This window comes from Podarcis melisellensis, assembly GCF_964234715.1.
Source record: "Podarcis melisellensis genome assembly, chromosome: 9".
Taxonomy (NCBI): Eukaryota; Metazoa; Chordata; class Lepidosauria; order Squamata; family Lacertidae; genus Podarcis; species Podarcis melisellensis.
Window position 1 is genome coordinate 8,646,362 of NC_138541.1, and position 24,565 is coordinate 8,670,926.

General features: G+C 45.8%; 1 protein-coding gene across 1 annotated transcript in view; it reads left to right on the plus strand.

Annotated features, from left to right (window-relative positions):
* Positions 1-24,565, plus strand: part of ADAMTS3 (ADAM metallopeptidase with thrombospondin type 1 motif 3) — a 139,271-nt gene that overhangs the window by 40,312 nt on the left and 74,394 nt on the right. Inside the window, exon 5 of the mRNA XM_081924812.1 lies at positions 3,424-3,580. Within this exon, the coding sequence (XP_081780938.1) occupies positions 3,424-3,580 (157 nt within the window). The remainder of the gene's footprint in view (positions 1-3,423; positions 3,581-24,565) is intronic.

Below are 24,565 nucleotides of genomic sequence, written 5' to 3' on the forward strand. Positions count from 1 at the left end.
CCCCGTGGCGGGGTGCGCTCCCATTGCTCGGTCCCAGCGCCTGCCAACCTAGCAGTTCGAAAGCACCCCCGGGTGCAAGTAGATAAATAGGGACCGCTTACTGGCGGGAAGGTAAACGGCGTTTCCGTGTGCTGCGCTGGCTTGCCAGATGCAGCTTTGTCACGCTGGCCACGTGACCCGGAAGTGTCTTCAGACAGCGCTGGCCCCCGGCCTCTTAAGTGAGATGGGCGCACAACCCTAGAGTCTGTCAAGACTGGCCCGTACGGGCAGGGGTACCTTTACCTTTACCTTTATGACTGTATATGGAGAACTGAACTCAATACTGGAAAAATGAGGAACTGATAGAAACGAAAAATTACCCATCACTTCTCTATTTACCCAACACCAACAACTTGTTTTTGAAAATATCCCCCCCCCCCCCCGTTAACCTTTCATGAATAATGTCATCATCTATCTTACCACCCAACCCATCTTTCGCTGTAAAACAGAAAAATGGAAGAGGAACCTGCTGGGGGAAAAGGCTGTTTTGGGCCTCCTTTCTTTTGTTTTCTTTCCTTTGAATACTTCCAAGCTGAAAGCATTGAAAATGGGATATTTAAACAAACGTGGGAGTGCCAAGATAGAATCTTACGTCATGAGCATAGCAACTGTAGGCACAAACTCTCTCTGTCCGCACCCCCCCTCCATTTCAAATAGCAAGAAAGCAATCCATTCACTTGCCAGGAGGCTGCTAGGTTGCCAACCTAATAATGTTTCTTGGCCATACGGAAAGGGGAAAATGAGGGTGTGATCCTGAAATGGACTTATTTGAACTTAAATAGCCCAATGGTTATTGTTGAGGAAAGGGGCCATTCAGAGGCAGAGTGGATGCTCTGCATTGCACTTCAGTTCTGCCATATCCCAATGAAAAGGATCTTCAGTAGCAGATTTGGGAAATATCTGTGCCAGTGATCCTCGAGAACCACTGCCAGCTGATTTCTGCCTTAAGAATGTCTTGCGTGTTTTGATGGTGCTGCATATTAGCCTTAAAAAAACCACACACAACTTTTCAAGGAGCAAGAATGATCAAAACAGGTAATTATATGAAATATTCCAACCCCTGACTTCTTTCCTTGAAAGGAGCAGTGCCGGATTTACGTATAAGCTAAACAAGCTATACCTTAGGGCCCCCTAAAAAATTAAAGGGAAAAAAACCCTGGATGTAGATTTCCAAAATATAAGATAAAAAACAAATAAAATTAAAGCTACATACAGCAACAGTGTTTTGTGTTGTGTAGGCTCCTCTGATGTAAGTAAGGGGCCCTGCCTGTTAGCCTGTTCCCTAAAATATCACATTTAAAGGGCCCCTTTAGCTTAGGGCCTCATCAAACCTAAATCCGGCCCTGGAAAGGAGTACAAAGTGGGGGTGGATAGACAGCATGTCTACTCAAAAGTAAGTCCCATTGAATTCAATGAGGCTTTTAAAAAGGTAAAGGACCTCTGACAGTTAAATCCAGTCATGAACGACTCTGGGGTTGCGGCGCTCATCTCACTTTACTGGCAGAGGGAGCCGACGTTTGTATGCAGACATTTTTTCCGGGTCATGTGGCCAGCATGACTAAGCCGCTTCTGGTGAAACCAGAGCAGCGCACGGAAACACTATTTACCTTCCCACTGGAGTGGTACCTATTTATCTACTTGCACTTACTCTACGGTAAATAGATAACAGTAATACAGCCAAAGGCAAAGTCTCTTCAGCCCCAAAAGCTTACATGTTCTCCCTTCCAGCAACCAAGTAGTTGAGGAGCTATTCCTCCAATCCTATAGACTAGGGCTGGGGAATTGAATATGGCCCTCCAAGCCTCTCTATATGGCTCTCAGGAATCTCCCAGGCCACTTCTCTTACCCAGCCAAACCCTCTAGTGGCCCTGCTTTCCTTGAGTGGTTTTTACCTGGGTAGGATGTGCTTCCCCTTTTACTGCCCCTTCCCCCACTGCCTTCTCTCACCACGGCCAACATCTGAATGGCTTCGGGGCAGAGGCGTTCTAAGTAACCACAACTTTGAAGTTGTGTTGAATAACTTTTAAACACTGGTCCTAAGCATTCCAACTAGGGAATAGATCCCACATGATTCTGCAAATTCTCATTGCTGTTTAATTTATTAGCTCTCCTCTGCCATGGAGCTGCTGCTGCTGCTCCCCCCCCCCCCGATGGTTCAAGACAGTGTGGTTTTCATGATGGATCAGGAGTGAGAAGATCCAGATTCAAATTCATATTCCCCCATAGCAATTAGTACATTGGGCACCCGAACACTGGACATTGGAAACTGCCTTAAAGGTAAAGGTAAAGGGGCCCCTGACCATTAGGTCCAGTCGTGGCCAACTCTGGGATTGTGGCGCTCATCTCACTTTATTGGCCAAGGGAGCCAGCGTACAGCTTCCAGGTCATGTGGCCAGCATGACTAAGCCACTTCTGGCGAACCAGAGCAGCACACGGAAACGCCGTTTACCTTCCCGCTGGAGTGGTACCTATTTATCTTATTGCACTTTTGATGTGCTTTCGAACTGCTAGGTTGGCAGGAGCAGGGACCGAGCAACAGGAGCTCACCCCGTTGCGGGGATTCGAACCGCCGACCTTCTGATCAGCAAGTCCTAGGCTCTGTGGTTTAACCCACAGCGCCACCCGCAGCGTCACTGCCTTAAACTGGGCCAAACCACTGGTCCATCTAGTTCCATTTTGCCCCTACAGGATTTCAGGATTTCTGTCTCAACCCTACCTGGAAATGCCGGGGATTGAACCTGAGACTTTCTACATGCAAGGCAGATGTTCTGTCACTGAGCTATGCCTGCTCCCCAATTGCCCAGACCCAGTAGTTCAGGAATAGTCTGACTCCAACTGGAGTCCTGCTGCATCTGAACCCATTACAGGGAGACAGTTGATTGCCAATTTGTAGATGCACACACTCCAACTTGTGTTTGTCCCTTAACATTTCCACACTCCTCTGCAGAGCAATTCCAACAGGATTTCTGTACCTCTCATCCAAGCATAAGATTAGGTCTTCCACCCTTGTTTTGTACAGTGGTACCTCTGGTTGTGAACGGGATCCATTCTGGAGCCCCGTTCACAACCTGAAAGGAATGCAACCCGCATCTGCATATGCATGGGTCACGATTTGCCGCTTCTGTGCATGCGCGTAATGTCATTTTGCGCATCTGCGCATGCATGCGAGGCGAAACCCTGAAGTAACCCTTTCCGGTACTTCCGGGTTGCCACAGGACACAACCTGAAAACACGTAACCTGAACCGAACGTAACAAGAGGTATGACTGCACTGCATTCGGTGGTTGACAATTGAATGATCCCAACGACAATTATCATGACAAATCTGGAAGATGGATCCTTCACATATTGGTGTCTTCTTACTTCTTTTCCTCTTTCTGCCTAGGCTGGAATGATCAAAGTGGGTGAAGATGAATATTTCATTGAGCCATTGGAGAAAGGGAAACAAATGGATGAAGAGAGAGGGAGGAGTCACATGGTCTATAGGAGGTCGGCCATTGCACAAGATCCAGGAGACATACTCCCTGACATCCTCAGTGAAGGTATTTCTTATGTCTATGCTTACTTGAACTCGCTGACTGCATTGGGGCTGATGACAAAAGGCTAGCATCCCCGTTGCCTCACATGCTTCCACTCTCCATCCCCGAAGGATGTTAGAAGCTTTTGTTTTCCAGTTTTGATTAACCATAGTTTAGCATTCCATCAGAACTTTAAATTGTGGCTAATCTTAAGTATATTGTGTTGAAGCAAGCCAGCTTCCTAAACCATTGTGTGAAACTGACATTTCCTATATTAACTATAGTTTAGGATTGTATCAGAACTCAGAACTGTGGCTAATCTTAGGTATATTTTGTTGAAGCAAGCCAGCTGTGTGAAATTGACTTATTTCAGACAAACCATAATTCAGATTAACCACAGTTTATCAGAGTTTGGGCAATGCCACAACTTCTGCTTAATCAAATGTGGAAACACAATCTTATGAACAGCATTGTGAATTGTGCTTGGAAACATACTGGGAACCAATGTAGCATTGTGAATTGTGCTTGGAAACATACTGGGAACCAATGTAGATCTTTTAGGACTGGTGTTTCATGTTCCTGGTGGCCACTCCCAGTCACCAGTCTAGCAGCCACATTCTGGATTAATTGTAGGATTAATTGTAGCTTCTGTGTCACCTTCAAAGGTAGCCCCATGCATTGCAGTAGTCCAAGCGGAAGATAACCAGAGCATGCACCACTCTGGCGAGACAGTGCAGAAGCAGGCAGAGTCTCAGCCTACGTACCAGATGGAGCTGGTAAACAGCTGCCCTGGACACAAACAGTTTGGGCTAGGCTCATTCCTAACATCAAGGTTTAGTGTTATGTCTGTACATGGCCACTGTCACCACGAACATTTCTTTGTTTTATCTTTTTGCAGGGAGACAGGTGGATAGCTTTCAATAAGTAGGTCAAAATTTGAGGGTTTCTTATATTAACTGTGGAAATTTAATAAAAACAACATTGTAGAAGATCAGCAGCAATAGCGGTGTGGATTTTAATTTGGTTGTTGTTGATTGGATTCTTTATTGCAGATACTTAGCATTGATTTGATTAAAAACCTAAAATACTCTTTTAGGACTGGATTCACACAGTGATACAAACTACTTGTTTGGTTCAAGTAGGATTGAGTTGCATACGACTGTCGAAGGTGATGCTGAAAAAATTGTGTGCACTGAAAACTTTGGACAAATTCAGTGTTGGCCTACGATACTGACATTTAACGAGAAAGGAAATGATGTGTTAAACTCAAGGATGATAGCTTCATCTGCTAAATGGAGCTTCCATGTTTAAGCAATAGTGTGTTGCGGAATACCAGTTGCTGGTGGCCTTCTGTGGAGAAGAGCTGTCACCTTCAAACCCTGCTTTGGGGCTTCTTGTGATGTTCTTTTGCAGTGGTAGACTATGTGGTAGACACAGGTGGTGGGAGTTGTGTCCAACAACACTGAGGATAATGGAAGCTGTGTGCTCTCTAGAAGTCAGTGGACTACAACTCCCATCATCTCTGACCATTGGCCATGCTGGCTGGGGCTGATGTGAGTTCAGCAGCATCTAGAAGGTTCTAACTTGGCTGCTGCTGTTGGTTGGGATTTTTATATATATATAGTGGTGATGGGGATAGATAATGTGATACCAGCTATGCACTGAACCACAGGGAATTTCCCCTTAAGACCTCAGGAAATAGCTGTTGTTTTTTAAAGCTGAACTGTGAAATTAATTGAGTCAGTGGTCTATGATTACACGGACTTGTAGTTCATGGCCAATCAGCAGTGCAGTTATGTAATTTTAGACTCTGGACTTAATGTTCTTAGGTGGGGGACGTCTTAGGATGGTAATATCTTGCTTACTTCAAATGGTGTTATGCCCCCTTCTTAACTCGCTTACTAAAAATTGAGGCAAGCCAACCATGCTGAGTTTGGGGGCCGTACTACTCATTCTACCAAGGGGGACCCTGGGCCTGGCTTGACTATGGTTAATTGTCCCATGAGAATCCAGTGTGTAGGATGAAGGGCGTGAGAAAGAGCAAAAGATGGATCTCATATGTGTGCCCCAGAGATTACCAATGTGGTCACCACTGTGATGCCTGTGGATGTGAAATCTTTCCCTGGTGCCCGTAACATCTCTTACCTGCCCAACACTGGAGGTGTTGAGGGCACTTACCTTCCTTCCCATGAAACGTACACAAAAGGAGGAAGTTGAGAAAGTGATGCTCCTTCTCATGTCCTCTTTTACCTCCATGCAGTTTTCAAAGATCTGATTAATGCTTTTACCCAGATCCCATGAGAAAGCAAAATGTGAGCATATACAGTCTCTTGGGAAAAGGGCTTGTGTGATGAGTTCCCACCTCCCCCCTCAGAAATAAAGACACGAGACACAAGAATTCGAGTTATTGGGTCAGACTAGGCCACAACTTTATTGATTACAAGAATTGAGTGGTATTGGCTTAGGCATTGGTCCTAACAATTAACCGGCTTCAGCCCGCTTGCTTGAAAACTGGTAAGGGTTTTCAGTAGGGGGAGTCCTGCTGAGGCACATCAACTAGGAGCTCTCCCTGGAATTACCGCTCGGGGGCGTGCCGTGGGCCCACACCTCCATAGGCTTAGGACAAGGCCACGCCACCCAGAATCCTTTACTGGACTACCCTTTGTTTTGGGGGAAGGTACCCCTACCAATGCCTAACCGCCAATGCCGAGGAAGTTGTGACGGGTAGCTACGAGGTAGGTGAAAACCAAGTGGCTGGGCCAATCTGCCAAATGGAAAAATTCCTACCAGGCCCCTTGACGGCGACCAGCCGAAGCCCATAGCATCGTCATAGAGCCTAACCTAACGGGTGGGAGGGAAGGGAAAAAATCTGGCTAGCTACGGCGTGGGAAAGAGGAAGAGCCTTGGCCGCACCAGACCTAAATGTGCGAGGCCAGTGGCTTTATCTGGGAAGCTGGGTGAAGTGTGGAGAGCAGTTGGTGCCTATGGCACCCACTCAAATTTCAAAAATGTGCCCACAGGCTGAAGAAGTTCGGCAACACCTGAAGTACTCTGTGCAAGCACAGAGACCCATTCAGCTTCTTTCTCTCACCGACTTTTCTTAATGCCCTATATTTTATTTCCATTTCCACTTACAGATAAACTAGGGGATAAAACTGAGGTTTTAACATTATTTACTGTCTGAGCACATCACTCTTTTGGAGTAATTGTTTTGTCGGGATATGTCTGCAGGCAAGTGGAATGCAGTTGACCCACCTTAAAACAATTATTGTCCAGACTATTCAGCAATATCTTTTCCCCCTCCCTCTTTTCAAAAATTATATAGATGCTTGAGAAGCCAAGTGGTTCGTAAACAAACAATGAATTCTCTCAAAGATGGTTGGAAGCTCTCAAGAGTGCATTTCAATGGATGTAAAGAATATAACAAATGATTCTCTTCTATATTTAATTACTCCCTAGCTTACTAATGTGGCTCCATTATATAGATGTGTTGGATACTGAATTATTATTATTATTATTATTATTATTATTATTATTATTAATGTATTAATAGAAATATTTCTATGATGTGGCTCATTTTCAGGGCACCTTAGCACTTATTTGGAATTTTGGTGGATGTGGTGCTTGGAGCTTATTTTATTGTTGCAAAATAGCCAAGCACGGTGTGCACCTTTTTCTTTCAATTAAATATTTCTTCAGCACTTTTCTGAAAGGGACTCTCCTACCCCAGTGGGAGAAGTTAACCGCATGAGGCCTTCTCCTGGCCTTCATTGAAGTATGAGCATCCACTTTTGATGGCTTTAAAAGAGGATTAGACGAATTCATGGAGGGTAAGGCTATTAGACACAATGCCTATCCTTTTCCTTCAGAGGAAAACCATTTTCCTGGATACCAGGAATTTCATGGGTAGAGTGTTGTCGCAGTCCTGCCTTTGGTCTTCCCATAAGGCAGTAGTTCTCAACCTGTGGGTCCCCAGATGTTGTTGGACCACAACTCCCATCATCACTGAGCTCTGGCCTTGCTAGCTAGGGGTGATGGGAGTTGTAGTTCAACAACATCTGGGGACCCACAAGTTGAGAAAGGCTGCCATAAGGCATCCGGTTGGTCACTGTAAGAACAGGATGCAAGACTTGGTGGACCTTTGACTTGATCCAACAAGGTTCTTCTTATGTTCCTAAGGCAGAAGGGACTCGTTTTTCCACTTAGGAGCCAGCAACTCTGCTTTGACATACGTGCCAACATTTCTCCAATGACAATAGGGATGTCTTATTCAATCATCATCATCACCATACCCCACCCATCTGACTGGGTTGCCCTAGTCACTCTCGGCAGCTTCAAACATATATAAAAACATAATAAAACATTTTAAGAAAACTTTCCCTATACAGGACTGCCTTCAGATGTCTTCTTACTTATCTATTTGGCTCGGGGGGGGGGGGGTCGCATAACTCCATATCCTCCAATGACAATAGGGACTTGCTACCATACTCTCTAACATTTCTCCAATGAAAATAGGGATGCCCTAAGGAAAAGTGGGATATTCTGGGATCAAATCAGAAACCGGGATGGTATCTGTAAATCTGAGACTGTCCCTGGAAAATTGGGACACTTGGAGGGTCTGCTTTGAGTAACAGTAAAGCTCTTTTGCTTTAGGGCAATTGAATACATGTACAGTTCTCAGAGCCACCTGCCCATGACCACAGGGCTTTTACAAATCAAAGACACTTCCATGGCTCTTAGGACTGAAACTTCTCTTTCCTCCCTCCCTCCTGGTCATTAGACACTTAACTTACATTGTGCTCTTGAGGAGTCTGGAGGACAAATCCAGTCTAAGAAGATAGTTATTTATAAAGGTGGAGTGCTGTGTGATTTGGCTTAGCTCTGGGTTGCAGCAACGGGCATTGTAATTAAGGAAGCCAAGTCACCTGAGGGAGAGTGTGTGGGAGGCATCTTGCCAATCCATTTACAGACCTGAAGGTTGATTACATCCAGCAGATGTGAGCTTCCCATCTCATTCTTATCAGTGCCGAGAACAGATTGAGCACACTTCGGAATTTTAATGCTGATTAAGGTGGAGTTGGGGAGGGGTGGAGATTGTAACCAGGGTGGACTTGGGATGTGGCATTCACTTAAGTCCTCTTCAGCCAAGCCCCATTAAAACTAATGAATCTAGCTTATTCTTTTCAGGTAACTTCAGTGGGTCTACTCTCAGTAGGACTAGTGGAGAATACCACTCTCAGTGCTACAGCAATACTGATTGCTTCAGATAGCTCTGAGTCATGTGGATCCTTTACATCAGAGTTTCCCAAACTTGGGCCTCCAGTTCCCATCATCCCTGACCACTGGTCCTGCTAACAAGGGATGATGGGAATTGTAGTCCAAAACCAGCTGGAGACCCGAGTTTGGGAAATCCTGCTTTACATTTTGCAAGGAAAAGCAGCTATATGGATTGTTGTGTGCTCAATTAATGCAGGCTTGTTTGTTTTTGATTAGACATGGCACTATTTACTTTTGGAGGGCCCGAGGGCCACATTTGCTGTTACCCAAGCCTCCAGGGGCCACTTGCTAGGGATGGGTGTGGCCAAAGCAAAAGTGGGCATAGCCAGAGTTTACTTGCAGATAAAGAGAGAGAAAGAGAGAAAGAAACAGAGAGACAAAAGCAAACAGATATACATTTTCTCTCTCTGTTTCTCTCTCTCTCTCACGCTCTCTCTCTCTCTCTCTCTCTCTCTCACACACACACACACACAGAGAGAGAGAGACATGCCGAGAAAGAAAGAAAGAGAGAGAGAGAGAGAGAGAGAGAGAGAGAGAGAGAGAGAGAGAGAGAAAATAGACAGGCAGTAAAACACACACACACACACACAATGACTTGAAACCCCACCAACCCACTCTTCTTTTGATCCATGGCTCTGCTGAAGTCTTTTTCCTCTCAGCTCAGCACCAGAGTGGAGCAGAACAGCCCTCTGCTTACTATGCAAAGCTGTGGATTACTACAGCAATGAAATCTCCACCGAAAGCCACTTCAAACATCAAACAGAAATGGACAAGGCAGCTCAACACCATAGCAGATCAGCTCCCAAGCCATTTACAGCTGCCTACCTCAGGCCAGCCCCCTCAAAAAGACTAGTCAAAAATGTGTTTAGTTGAGAAATGAATAATGATGGTGCCAGACAGAGCCATAGCTGTCAACCTTCCCTTTTTTTTGCGGGAAATTCCCTTATTCCAGCGCCGTTTCCTGCTGCTTCCCGCTGCTATCCCAGATTGTTAGATATCCCGTACACAGGTGAGGCTGCTGATCCCTTATTTTCGAGGCTACTGATCCCTTATTTTCAAATCTGAAAGTTGACAGCTATGGACAGAGCTGGCCCTGAGATCTTTGGATGAAGGGCGGAATACAGGGCTGCTATATAGGGTTTTCCCAGACATGTCCGGGAATCGGACTGACAAAACGGCATCCGGGCGGATTTTTGCCGAATTGGCAAAATGTCCAGGAAAAACCTTGGGGGAAGAGATATTTAAATATGATTTTAAATGTCCAGGAAAACCTTGCTAAAAATATTTAAATATATATATATATATTTTAAATGATTTGTAAAGAAAAAAGCCCCCTAACAGCCTCAACCGATATCATGTTTCTCAAAACAATAAGAGTGCATGATTCAACTGACTGCAGTGGTTTTGTTTTCTGGAGGAAACAGCAGCAGCAGCAGCAGGAGCAGGAGCATCCCTTCATCCAGTGAGCAGACACGGCCTTGGCGAGGCGAGTGCTGGCTGTTCTCCCTAGTCATCTCTCCAGTGCCTGCTAAGGAGAGGTTTCCAAGTGGACCTTGCAGTAGGCTGGGAGGGCCCTGCAGGACGGCTGGGGGCACCATTCCAGCAGCCACTGCCTCCCCTCCCAGCTCTAGTGTGCATATCACTGGAGCCCCCCACCACTACCACCAACATAGAGCTCCTTGCACATTGCTATAGAGAGAGGTGTGTCTCTGTGTTGCTGGGGGCAACTAATTGTGTCTCGCCAGGCCAAGTCTCCTCCTTCTACTGGTGGAGGAAGGGGGGTGCCGTGGATGTGGTCCACCCCGGGTGTCTTCCCCAGGGCTTTGCAGAGCCAGGCAGAGGCCCGGGCCAGGTGGATAATGTGCCCCCCTTTTTTTACCCTGGGGATAACTGAAGTCTTATAAATAAGTAAGTATATAAATAATTTTCACAAAAGTTATGCTGACAAATAATTTAATTTCAAGGCTTAAACCGTATCTGCATGTAAAGACAAAATGGAAAATATAGATATACAATAGTGCTTTTTAAAAATACATAACGTGGGATGCGGGTGGCGCTGTGGGTTAAACCACAGAGCCTAGGACTTGCCGATCAGAAGGTCAGTGGTTCGAATCCCCACGACGGGGTGAGCTCCCGTTGCTCAGTCCCAGCTCCTGCCAACCTAGCAGTTCAAAAGCACATCAAAAGTGCAAGTAGATAAATAGGTACCGCTCTGATGGGGAGGTAAACGGCATTTCCGTGTGCTGCTCTGGTTCGCCAGAAGCGGCTTAGTCATGCTGGCCACATGACCCAGAAGCTGCACGCCGGCTCCCTCGGCCAGTAAAGCTAGATGAGTGCTGCAACCCCAGAGTCGGCCATGACTGGACCTAATGGTCAGGGGTCCCTTTACCTGTTATTCCATCATCATCATCACCACCACCACCAATACACCGCCCATCTAATTGGATTGCCCCAGCCACACTGGGCAGTTTTCAACATACATAAAAACATAAAAAACATTTTAAAAAAGACTGTAAGCCCTCCAGATAAAGAGGAAGAGGGAATGTTGGTACCACTGTAAGCACACAGTAGCTTTCACTGGAAGGGTCTCCTGGGCTCAGACCAGGGCTAGAAAGCCAGGCAAGTTCATCCTGGCAAGGGAGAACAGAGGAGAACACAGCGCCTCAAGCAAAACGGCCTCTCCGCATGTCTGCCTGACGCCGCACGTAAGGGAACAAGAGTCCTCGAGGGAAATTTCCTTCCCTGCAGGCCGGGAGCCAGAGCCAAAAGTACTGGGCAGCCCTGTTTCATAAATAAATAGGGAAGTGTTCCAAACAAACAGGGGTAGTGAGTCATAAGCAGGGAGCATATCTGTGGCAGGCCAAGTTCTCTGTGAGAGGAGAATTGCTGAGAATGTGTACGACTCTCCTGCTCTCTCCTGCGGGCACATCGAGGCATTCTGCTTTGCAAAGAGATTTTCCAGGTCTGTTGAACCTGGACACACAAACCTACCGGCAAACAAAACCGGGGTCCAGGAAGGAAGTGCCTGCCTTAAATCAGAGCAGAGAGTCTCTCAAAGGTCACACTGGGCTACCTTGTTCTTGGAAGTCGTGGAAAGTATTTGCCTAGAAAGTGCAATGCGAGGAATGGGGTGGTTTCAGCCAACATAGCCAGGCTGTGCTCTCGATTTCCTTCAGCATCCATTTAGCTTCAGCAATTAAGGATGCAAAGTTAGTACTCCACTTTTTAAAAAAGAAAATTGTTAGGGTTTTGGAAGAGGAACACAGTACAATTGTGTGACATTCTGCCTTTGCCTGCTGCTTTTGCGAAACACTCATTCACCCAAACACATGTGGGATTAGGATGGAGAGAGGTCCAAGGGGGACTGCCCTGTTCTGGTGTTGCAGAGGCACCTACAAGGCAAGGACTACAGGTAGACTGAGGTCTTTTGAGCCTCTGTCTCTGGTCTGCTCTTCCTAGGCTGTACCCCCTTTTTTGAGAACTATGGTACTTAAAGGGCCAACCCTCCAGGATGATGGAATTTCATTGGTCCCAGTGTAATTTAGCCTTCTGTTTTTGCAATTCTCTGAATGTTGTGGTAGTTTTCAGCTCAAAAAAGTACCAAAATTGCACAATAAAAAATGTGCATTTTAGGGCAAGAATATTTTTTTTAGAAATGCGTACACTAAGATACATATTTGAACTTATTCGGTTATGTGACCAAATACCCATTGAAGAATGATTTTTTTGAAGGGATGGTTTTTTAAAGTATTTCAGAGAATAACACTTAAGTGGGGTGGCACAGAAGTATGAACACATGCGAAACTGACATGTATCTGTATTAAAAAATCAGAAACCTAAATAATTCAACTGTAGTGTATAATTCAACTGTAGTGTATAATTCAACTGTAGTGTATAATTCAACTGTAGTGTATAATTCAACACACACACACACACACACACACACACCCATCCTCAGATCACTGGAATATTTGGGACTTTGCTCTTACCAAGGCAGAGTGATTTGTGGGCAAAAGCTAATCTGGTGCCAGAAAGAAGAGGCTTCGTTTCCACAAGCTGGGTAGTATTTTGCGGTTTCTCACTTTAATTTTTCCACATGCAAATATTTGCATACAGCAGAAGGCATCCAAAAGCAGGCTTTGTGTCGCCAGTGAAGATGACAGGATCACTAAAGCAGTTGACTGCATATTTCCCTTCCCTGCAAGGACTGGAACTTTGTCAAAGTGCGGGATTTAAAAATAATAATAGTAATCATTTAATTTCAGCTGAGGTTTGCATTTCTTCTTCTTATAGCTACAGAAGGGTTTAAGAAATTCTGTGCTTCTTTGAGTCACTAGATTGGAATAAGGAGAGGAGAATAGCTGGCTGCAACCTTTTCAAAAGCCTTTCTTGTGATATTCCATTCTTATTCAAGCCTGTATTGTTACAGAACCACCCCAGTCTCTGAGTGGTGCGAGATTCTGGGGGTCCAGGCATTTATCCTGTGTTCATGTTTGCTTTGGAAATGGGGTGCAGCAGAGACTATGGTGTCTTTATGATATATGGTTTATTTTCACACATATACAACCTAAGCCTTTGATGGAGGGGCTCCCAGAATCACATTTCAAGAGGGTCCCATTTCTCCCATTGCTACAGCCTGCGATTCAAACAGGAACCTCACTTTGTGCTTTAGCGTCTCTCAGCAGCTTGCTGCGTTGAACAAACTGACACCGTTCTCCCTCAATCATGCCACAACAAACTGAAACCCCAAAACTTCCTCCTAACAAAAACTCTGGCACTGTCTTCTGACTAAAAAAAATCTCAGAGCTCATGGGCGAGGCTCCAGTGGCGTAGCATGAGGGGCAGGGCACAGGGCCAGTTGCTCTGGGCGCAACACTGTTAGGGGTGCAAAATTTCAACACCTGGTGCTGCCTCAATACAGCTGTGTGCTTCCATTACCAGGTTCCATTGAAAACAGCTTCTCCGTGTGAACCAGGAAGTGGTTCTCCTGGGTGACACGGATGCGGCCCTGGGTTCTGGCAACCCACACTACACCACTGGCTTCACCCATCTGCTGGATGGCAGAGTCTCTGCTGTATTGATGGCCCATCTCCATGTCTTTGTTCTCTGTTAATGGCCTATCTCTCAGATAGCTGAATCCAGCTGTTAAGAGTCTGTTAAGAGTTAAAATCAGTGGCGTAGCGTGGGGGGTGCAGGGGGTGCCAGCTGCACCGGGCGCAACATCTGGGGGTTAGGGTTAGGGGGCGCAAATTACTTGCCTTGCCCCAGGTGCTGACAACCCACGCTACGCCACTGGTTAAGATTTCCAGTTTAATTCTCCAAACGTTAAATTCTAACACTTACTAAATCCAGGAATTAAGGGTGCCTTGCAGCCATGAACTCATAGAATCGTAGAGTTGGAAGGGACCCCAGGGGTCATCTAGCCCAACCCCTTTGCAATGCAGGAATCTTTTTGCCCACTGAGGGATCGAACCCACAACCCTGAGATTAAGAGTCTCATGCAAGGTAGCCCCACCTACTTACACACCCACTAGTCCTGCCTCCCCTGCATTTGACAGACACCTCAAGCTGCTTTCTGTGCATACTGATATCATAGAATCATAGAACTGTAGAGTTGGAAGGGACAGTGAGGGTCATCTTGTCCAACCCCTTGTGGACAGCTATCCATGGGTGAGCTTGAAGCACCAACTTTCTGGTCAGCAGCCAGATACACTGAACCATTGCACCACCTAGGCTTATATACCACATCTAACCAGTGGTTCATCTAGCTCAGTATTGTAAACACTAACTGGCAGCAGCTCTCCAGGGTTTCAGGAAGGAGGCATCTCTCCCACTACTTCCTGACCATGGTGGGGATTGAACCTGGGACCTCTTGCATGCAAAGCAGGTGCTCTATCCCTGAGCTATGGCATGTATGCAGATAGAGCTCCTCCTCATGAGAGGGATATTGAGCTAATCAGGATCCCCTTTCGTGTGGATTAAGCTCTATGCAACAGGGTCTCATTTTCACAAAGTGTGCACCCTGCAGTAGGTATGTTTTGTCAATGTGGAATGGGAATACACTGTGTGACCTTGCAGCTCCCCAAATGCATACGGGGTGTTCCTACCACTGGATGCTGCTCAGTTTTAGAGCATCTTCTTTTCATGTGGAAGATCCCAGGTTCAGTCCCCAGCATCTGGGGAGGGGAGGCTAACACCCCAGAGGACAGGATCACACTTCAAAACGACCTTGACAGATTAGAGAACTGGTCCAAAACAAACAAGATGAATTTTAACAGGGAGAAATGTAAAGTATTGCACTTGGGCAAAAAAAATGAGAGGCACAAATACAAGATGGGTGACACCTGGCTTGAGAGCAGTACATGTGAAAAGGATCTAGGAGTCTTGGTTGACCACAAACTTGACATGAGCCAACAGTGTGACGCGGCAGCTAAAAAAGCCAATGCAATTCTGGGCTGCATCAATAGGAGTATAGCATCTAGATCAAGGGAAGTAATAGTGCCACTGTATTCTACTCTGGTCAGACCTCACCTGGAGTACTGTGTCCAGTTCTGGGCACCACAGTTCAAGAAGGACACTGACAAACTGGAACGTGTCCAGAGGAGGGGAACCAAAATGGTCAAAGGCCTGGAAACAATGCCTTATGAGGAATGGCTAAGGGAGCTGGGCATGTTTAGCCTGGAGAAGAGGAGGTTAAGGGGTGATATGATAGCCATGTTCAAATATATAAAAGGATGTCACATAGAGGAGGGAGAAAGGTTGTTTTCTGCTGCTCCAGAGAAGCGGACACGGAGCAATGGATCCAAACTACAAGAAAGAAGATTCCACCTAAACATTAGGAAGAACTTCCTGACAGTAAGAGCTGTTCGACAGTGGAATTTGCTGTCAAGGAGTGTGGTGGAGTCTCCTTCTTTGGAGGTCTTTAAGCAGAGGCTTGGCAACCATATGTCAGGAGTGCTCTGATGGTGTTTCCTGCTTGGCAGGGGGTTGGACTCGATGGCCCTTGTGGTCTCTTCCAACTCTATGATTCTATGATCTCCAGGGAGGGCTGGATCAGAACCCTGTCTGAAATCTTACAGAGGCAATATGGAGCAAGATGGACCAATGGTTTGGCCCAGTTTAAGACAGTTTCCAGTGTTCAGTGTTCCAGTGTCCAATGTGGAGACACTATGGAGGAATACGAATTAGAATCTGGAAAATACTTCCTTTGTGAAACCCTGACAATCCTGAATGATATGGAGCAATAGGTCTGACTCAATATAAGGCAGCTTTTCAGTTCCTATTTGAGCATCTCACTTTTCATCTCCTACTCACATATCCTTTGGGTGGAAGCCATGAAGATACTTCCTTTCCCTGTAATCTTTCCTGCATGTATTCCTCTGTGGGAATTGATTTCCTGCCTAGTCCACAATCGAAGTCAGCTGTCTCCGGGAATTATTTCGTCAGAGGTCCCCATCATCGCGACCCCCTGCCCGTATGCCCATGTGCAGGGGAGATGTTCCTCTCAAGTGTGATATCACAGCACCCGGTAATCAAAGGCCCTGCGAAATCTCCCGGAAATGACTCATGTGAGAACATGATGTGCATTGGGGGAATGGTTCCCAGAGGACTCCAGTTCTGCTGTGCATGCTGTCAAAAGCTTGTCGATGTGCGTAAATTCTACCAGAGTGCATCAGCCAGATCTCAGACCGTGACCCACCTCTCTCTGTCTCTCTCTTTCTCTCTGCTGAAAGAACGCTTGCTATCAAGGATTTTTCATTGCCTAATTTTCAAATATTTCAAGTATGTGAGCATGCACATGTTTGTGTATGCGCTACTTCTCCTGAGAAAGCATCCAGAAAGCTTAGTGATGCAATCTTGCTTGGAAGAGGAAGTGCTCATTGCGTCTTTCCAGAGATAAAAGATATCAGTCTCCTTTTGTTTATAGTGGTGTTGATTTGTCTTGCTTTTCTCAGAGGGGTAAGCAGTGGCCACATTCACACCATACATTTAAAGCACTTTTGAACACTCATGGCTTTCCCCCAGAGCAGTGGTTTTCAACCAGGGTGCCATGGCACCCTGAGGTGCCTTGAATGATGATCAGGGGTGCTGTGGGCAACACTGGCCTCTGCCCCTCTTTCCTTCCCTCCCTCCTCTGACGCCCTCTGACATCTCTGCCTCCCAAAGGCTTGCATAGCTGTTCATTGAAGCAGCCCTGGCTAAGAGCTCTGCAGGCAAAGCCACTTCCGAACTTGCTTGCACTATATTACTCTGGCATGTGCCGGGGATCTCCCTATTTTGCCGCCTCAGCTCATTGGGTTTCCCACCCTCCCACCCCTTAGGTTTTTCCTTTGACCTTGCTATGGACTTCAGTTGGTCGCCATTAAGGGGCCTGGTAGGGATTTTTTCCACTTGGCAAATTGGCACCAGCCACTTGGTTTTTCGCCTACTTCGTCACAACTTCCTTGGCATTGGCGGTTAGGCATTGGTAGGGGTATTATTATGTAAATGGAAGAGGGGACATGGTGCCATCACCTGCCCCACACATCAAAGGGTAGTCTGGTTAAAGGATTCCGGGAGGCATGGCCCTGTCCAAAGCCTATGGAGGTGAGGGCCTAAGGCACGCCCCCTATCGGTGACCCCAGGGGAGTTCCTAGTTGATGTGCATCAGCAGGACTCCCCCTACTGGTGGTTAACCCTTCCTGGACTTCAAGCAAACAGGCTGAAGCCGGATAGTCGGTTAGGACCAAAGCCTAAGCCAATATCGCTCATCACCTGTAGCCAAAAAAGTTGTGGCCATTTTTAGCCCATTAACCTAAATAATTGTATCATGTGTCTTTATTTCCACTGGGGGGAGGCGGGAACTCGCCACGCAAATGCAGCCCTGGCTACAACTCTCTTTGGGGCTGTGGGGAGGAGACAACTCAGAGACCAGGGACAGCAGCAGCAGCTGTCCGGAGGGCTCCCAAGGAGTGGAGAGAGGAAAGGAGGCTGAGGGAACACCCCACAAGGAAGGGTGTTTGGAAAAGGGTGAGCAGCTGCCAGCTCGGCAGGCAAGGGGTGACATAATGGGTTCCTGAGCCCCCACAGGGGTGCTGCAGAAAGAGTGTACAGTGGTACGTCAGGTTACAAACGCTCCAGGTTACAAACTCCGCTAACCTGGAAGTACCACCTCAAGTTGACAACTTTGCCCCAGGATGAGAACAGTGCAGCGGCAGCGGGAGGCTCCAGGTTAAGAATGCTTTGAGGTTAAGAACGGACATCTGGAATAAATTGAATTCATAACCCGAGGTTACACCTGTGTGTGTGTGTGTGTGTGTGTGTGTATAAAGGTAAAGGTAAAGGTACCCCTGCCCGTACGGGTCAGTCTTGCCAGACTCTAGGGTTGTGCGCTCATCTCACTCTATAGGCCAGGAGCCAGCGCTGTCCGCAGACACTTCTGGGTCATGTGGCCAGCGTGACAAGCTGCATCTAGCGAGCCAGCGCAGCACACGGAACGCCATTTACCTTCCCGCTGGTAAGCGGTCCCTATTTATCTACTTATACCCGGAGGTACTTTGGAACTGCTAGGTTGGCATGCGCTGGGACCGAACGACGGGAGCGCACCCCGCCGCGGGGATTCGAACCGCTGACCATGCTATCGGCAAGTCCTAGGCACTGAGGTTTTACCCACAGCGCCACCTGCGTCCCTGTGTGTATATATATATATATATAAATACTTGCTACCATCAGTCAGTTATTACAATCATATAGAGTCAGAATTGTAGAGTTGGAAGAGACCCAAGCTCTGTGCTGTTTCATTCATCATGGGAGTCAAAGCTTGTTGGTTTCCCAACTTCCTTGATAACTCTGTTGAATTTAGGTTAATAATTACTGAAAGTAGTGTGATGCTCACTTGCAGAGTTTTGAGCTGTTTCCTTCCCCGCAGCACCGAGTGATCCTGTGCCCTTTCCCCACTGGGAAGGTTGACACAGCAAAAGTTCAGCTGGTTTATTTTGCAGCTGATTTTGAGCAGCTTCCAAGTATGTCGCAGATTGGATCGCTTCCATGTCGCAGGGATTATGGGCATGACGAGCCCTCGGTGAAACAGTTTCGTTGACTAAGGTCAGCAAGAAATCAATTTCCCGCACTTGTGGCATTTCAGCTTCCTGTTCTTAGGAATGAATAAAAAGCAATCGCCGGGGTGGTGAGAATCCCCCTTTGGTAGGGTATGTGGAACATAATGCAGTGCAAAGGCCTTAGAAATCAGCTGTAGACATTTTGCTGTCCTTCACCCCTTAGTATATTTCAACTAAGAGTGCTGGAGAATTTCAACAAAAATAGAAGATAGAAACAGGAGCAGAACTTGCAGGTGCAGGCTTATTCATCCCACGTCCAGAACAGAATTCAGTCCAGCAAACACAATTGGCATTTGCTGCTGCCATTTTCAGTCCCCAAATGCTATGTAATTTGGGTAGTTCTCTGCACCTCCATTTGCATTATATTTTCTTTGCTGTGATGCTGGGTCCTCTGCTACCTAGCTGCAATTTTTATTTTAACCTGGCTTGCCAGAACTCCGCGTGAAAAGGATGTAGTAGACCAGAAGCTTCACATGAGCCAACAGTGTGATGCAGCAGCAAAAAAATGTGACTGCTATTCTAGGCTGCATCAATAGTGTCCAAATCAAGGGAAGTAATAATACCGCTCTATTCTGCCTTGGTCAAGCCACACCTGGAGGACTGTGTCCAGTTTTGGGTACCAAAATTTAAGAAGGATGTTGACAAGCTGGAACATGTGCAGGGAGGGCAACCAAGATGATCAAGGGTCTGGAAAACAAGCCTTACGAGGAACAGTTGTGGGAGTCATGTATGTTTAGCTTGGACAAGAGGAGACTGAGAGGCGATATGATAGCCATCTTCAAATATCTCAAGGGCTGCCACATGGGAGATGGAGCAGTCTTGTTATCTCCTGCTCTGGAAGGGAGGATTTGAACCAATGGCTTCAAGTTACAAGAAAGGAGATGCCAATTGAACATCCATCAGAAAGGATTTTCTGACAGTAAGAGCTATTTGACAGTGGAACAAAGTCCTTCAGAAGGTTGTGGGCTCATCTTCCTTGGGGGTTGGCTGGTCATCGGTCATGCATGCTTTAGCTGAGATTCCTGCATTGCAGGGGGCTTGGACTCAATGATCCTTGGGGTCTCTTCCAACTCTCCAATACTATGAGTCTATGATTCACTAAAAAATAACCTCATAAAAACCCCTTGGGCCAGTTGCTGCCTCCCAGCCTAGCCTACCTCACAGGGTTGTTGTTGGGATAAAATAAGGAGGGGGGAAACCATGGATACCACATTGAGCTTCTTGAGAGGAAAAGGTGGGATTTAAAAGCAACAAACAAAGGAATAAAAAATTCCCTTAGCAAGCTACCACGAGCGAGACACACACACGCTTTGCCCCACTTTCTCTCTTTCTCCAGAACTCTACTAATTCCAGGATGCTGACATGGTGTAATAACAAAGTGGGAGATGTGTTATTTACTCTTAGTTAAAAATGGCTTTTTAATAGGGAACAGAAGAGGGGAAGAATCCAATTGAAGGAGGCCAGCAATTGCTCCAAGAAACAATAGTTGAAATTCCCAGGGAAACTCCTAATAAACTGATTGAAAATGCTGGAATGGGTTCCATTAGACAAAGAGAAGTCACGGGAGGGAGCTGAAAACGGAGAAAGCTCTTTTTGCTTCTTGTCAAGCACTGTGGACAAATTAAAATGCATTGTTTATGTTTGGTTGTTTGTTTCAAATGCGAAGTGCGTCCAGCATTCTGGAAAACTGTTACCACAAAAGGCATCTGGAATCCTTGTGCGTGTGTGTGAGTGTGTGCGCGTATGTTTGTGTGTGTATATATCAAGAGAGATGACTTAGACGTTACTCACTCCTCATTGCAAAAGTCATCCAGAGCATGTTGAAGCAGAAAATGCAGATGCAAAAAGGAAAGCAATCAAGAAAAGCAAACAGATAACAATCATACGAAATAAAAAAAATCCCCCCCAGTGGAAATAAAGACACATGACACAATTATTAAGGTTAATGGGCTAAATAAGGCCACAACTTTATTGGTTAGAGGTGATGAGCGGTATTGGCTTAGGCATTGGTCCTAATCGACTATATCCGGCTTCAGCCCGTCCGCTTGAAGTCCCGGAAGGGTTAACCACCAGTAGGGGGAGTCCTGCTGATGCACATCAACTAGGAACTCCCCCGGGGTCGCCAATAGGGGGCGTGCCTTAGGCCCTCACCTCCCTAGGCTTCGGACAGGGCCACGCCCCCCGGAATCCTTTATCGGACCACCCTTCAATATGCAGGGCAGGTGATGGCACTCCGCTCTTCCACCTACAGAACAATACCAATGCCTAACCTCCAATATCCAGAAAGTTGTGACAATTTGCTACGAAGTAGGTGAAAACCTAGTGGCTGGTGCCAATTTGCCAAGTGGAAAAATTCCTACCAGAACCCTCAACGGCGACAAACCAAGGTCCATCGCTACGTCAAGGAACAAAAACCTTATAGGGCGGGAGCGTGGGGAACAGGAACGGCTGGTAGGCGGCAAAAGAGGAAAATCCCTGGCTGCGCCTGCATTAAATAGGGCAGGCCACACCCCCAGAGCCAGCCGATTGGCTGGCCTGGGGGTGACGTGGCCGGGGATTCCCCCAATTGCACGGGTGCTGGACTCCAGCCTCTGCACGTGTGGTGGGGCCATGAAGCCCGCAACCCGACCTCTTCTGCAGGGCAGAAGTGGCTTTGTAGGGAACACTTTAAGAACATAAGAAGAGACTGCTGGAGCAGGCCAATGACCCATCTAGTCTGGCATCTTGTTCTCATAATAGCCACTTCGATGTCTGTGAGAAACGCATGAGCAGGGGAGTTCTCTCTCCTCCTTTGGTTTCCAGCAACTGATATTCAGAAAACATTATTGCAGTGTGCGCAAGCCAACACATGTTCCTGCCTCTCCCACTTCCATATCCTCTAATATTTCTCCAATGAAAATGGGGACATCCTATATTATTATTATTATTATTATTAATTATTATTATTAATATACCCCACCCATCTGACTGTGTTACGCCAGCCACTCTGGGCAGCTTTAGACATAGATAAAAGTATAATAAACATTTTTTTAAAACTTCCCTATACAGGACTGCCTTCAGCTCTCTTGGGGGTCGCATAACTCCGTAGCCTCCAACATTTCTCCGATGAAAATAGGGATGTCCTTAGGAAAAGCGGGGCATCCCAAGATCAAATCAGAAACTAGGATGGTTTCTGTCAATCCCGGACTGTCCTTGGAAAGTAGGGGCACTTGGAGAGTCTGCACTCCACCTAATTTTCAGTTCCCGAAACAATACATGGACACACACAGCCATGATTTCATTCCAGCCATACCTACCTTCCTTACACCTTATGTTAGGTGTGGACAAGTAAAGATGCAGCTGGGTTGAAATCAGGGTTCACAGGCACTGCCAACCAACCGATTATTGGTGCTTGCAAAGTGCTGTGCCTTTGGCCAATGCGGTTTGATTTCATACTTTGCATGTGCAAAGGAAAATGGAAAAGAAACACACACACACACACAATAATCAAATAATGATTAGACCGATGCAGTGCACTGCATTATTCATCCACAGGTTCACGGGTTTTTGTGAGTGTGAGTTTTCCATCAGTGCTGACAAGATGCAATCTGAGTAATGACCGCCCTGTGTTCAGCCACGATGAACACTGCTACGCACCTCTGAACATTCTCGCACTCCCACAATATGGCTTTATGATTCCAGAAAGCTGCTCTGTTAATTAAAAACCAATTCCTTAATTGAGGGGATGAGATGAAAAGGCATTTCTCCCAGTTGCTATGGAGAGTGTGTTTAAAGAAAGAAAACAAGGTTGCTTTTTTAACATTATTAATTTCTAACTCCAGATTTACTCTGGCATTCCAGTTTGACTTCAGAGCACACTCCTCTGCCCAGAAAATGTAATAAATACAATAAGCAATAAAATGAACAGGAGGCATCATCTTTGTGGCAATCTGCTTTTTACAAAAATGCAGCCTGACAGAGAATTAATTTGTGCTAAAGAGCACATTTTGTTCATTTGCAGGCTCATCTGTTCTAGTGATTACTCCTTTCTCCCCCTTCTGCATTTTTTATCTAACTGACACAATCTTGCATTCAATGTAGTACTAAGTAACCGTCCTGTCAGTACAAAGATTTATGCTTGAGCAACAGTACTCTCCCCTTTTTCTCCCCATGCCCTCCTCAAATCTGCCCCAGCGGAGTGGGGTAACTCCCAGGAAATATTTAGGGGGCGCTTGGGCAGAGGATGGGGAGAAGTCCCTTTTTGCCAGCATAAATTCATGCACTGACAGGATGGTTACTTAGCCCTAGGTTGTATGCCAGCTAGGAAACACACACAGGGAAATCATTCTTAAAAACAACTGACACATTGTCTTAAATCATTGGTCTTCCATCTGTAAATGAGGAGGATACAGTTCATTATATAATATATCCCAAAATTTCTTTATTTTCCTGCAATTCCACCACATATGAATCATTGTACCCTTCGCCTCTCTACATCTCTATATGTTATATATATTATATATAATGAACTCAAAAAGATGTTTAAATTATCCTTTGTAAAAAAAAAAAAGCCCAAAGCCTTTCTACTGGTACTGGTACAGATATTCCTAAAAATATGAGGAAGGTCTTTATGTATGCAACAGTTGCAGCAAGAATTCTAACAGAAAAAAAAATGGAAAGGAGAAACCACCCCAACTAAATTGGATTGGCTGGCAAAACTATTGGAATATACAGAATTAGCAAGAATGAGAGGAAGAATTAGAGACAATACAGAACAAACTTTTGTTAGAGAGTGGGACATTTGCAGAAAATATCTTGAAGAGCATTGTAAAAATGTGAATCCTCTAGCAGGCTTAGACTGACCCCTATAAGAACATAGAAAACTTTACTAAAATAAAATTTGGGGAAAGTTTGAAGAGATAATGAAAAGTGAGTCACACAAAAGGAAACCAGGACCCTTGACGGGGTGACTGTAAGTCACAATGGAAGTTATGTTGTGAGAAGTTAATTTATCCTTTGTAAATTGTAGTAGTCTTTGATTCTTTTTGGTTGATTGTAATTTTTCTTGTTGGTAGCTTCGAGAACACTGTCCAACCATCTCGTCCTCTGTCCTTCTCCTTGTGCACTCCATCTTTCCCAACATCAGGGTCTTTTCCAGGGTCTTCTCTTCTCATGAGGTGGCCAAAGTATTGGAGCCTCAGCTTCAGGATCTGTCCCTCCAGTGAGCACTCAGGGCTGATTTCCTTCAGAATGGATAGGTTTGATCTTCTTGCAGTCCATGGGACTCTCAAGAGTCTCCTCCAGCACCATAATTCAGAAAGCATCAATTCTTCGGCGATCAGCCTTCTTTATGGTCCAGCTCTCGCTTTCATATGTGTATTCCTCTCCAAAGTTTGGCTAATATTGGAGCTAAGTGTACAAAGTTGATTTCGCTCAAACTCACCTGCCTTTCATTTCAAAATTATTTATGAAAACCCATATTTTTAAAAACTTGTTTTAATAAATTGTCTTGACAGTCTTCCTTGAACAAACCACAGAAGGAGAGAGAGACCGAGAACTCCTTAATGTACTTTCCTTGTCGTAATTTCAGAAATCAGTTTGGAGATGTCATGTTAAGGGCATGATTTTTGTGTGCATGCTAATGGACTTTTGAATA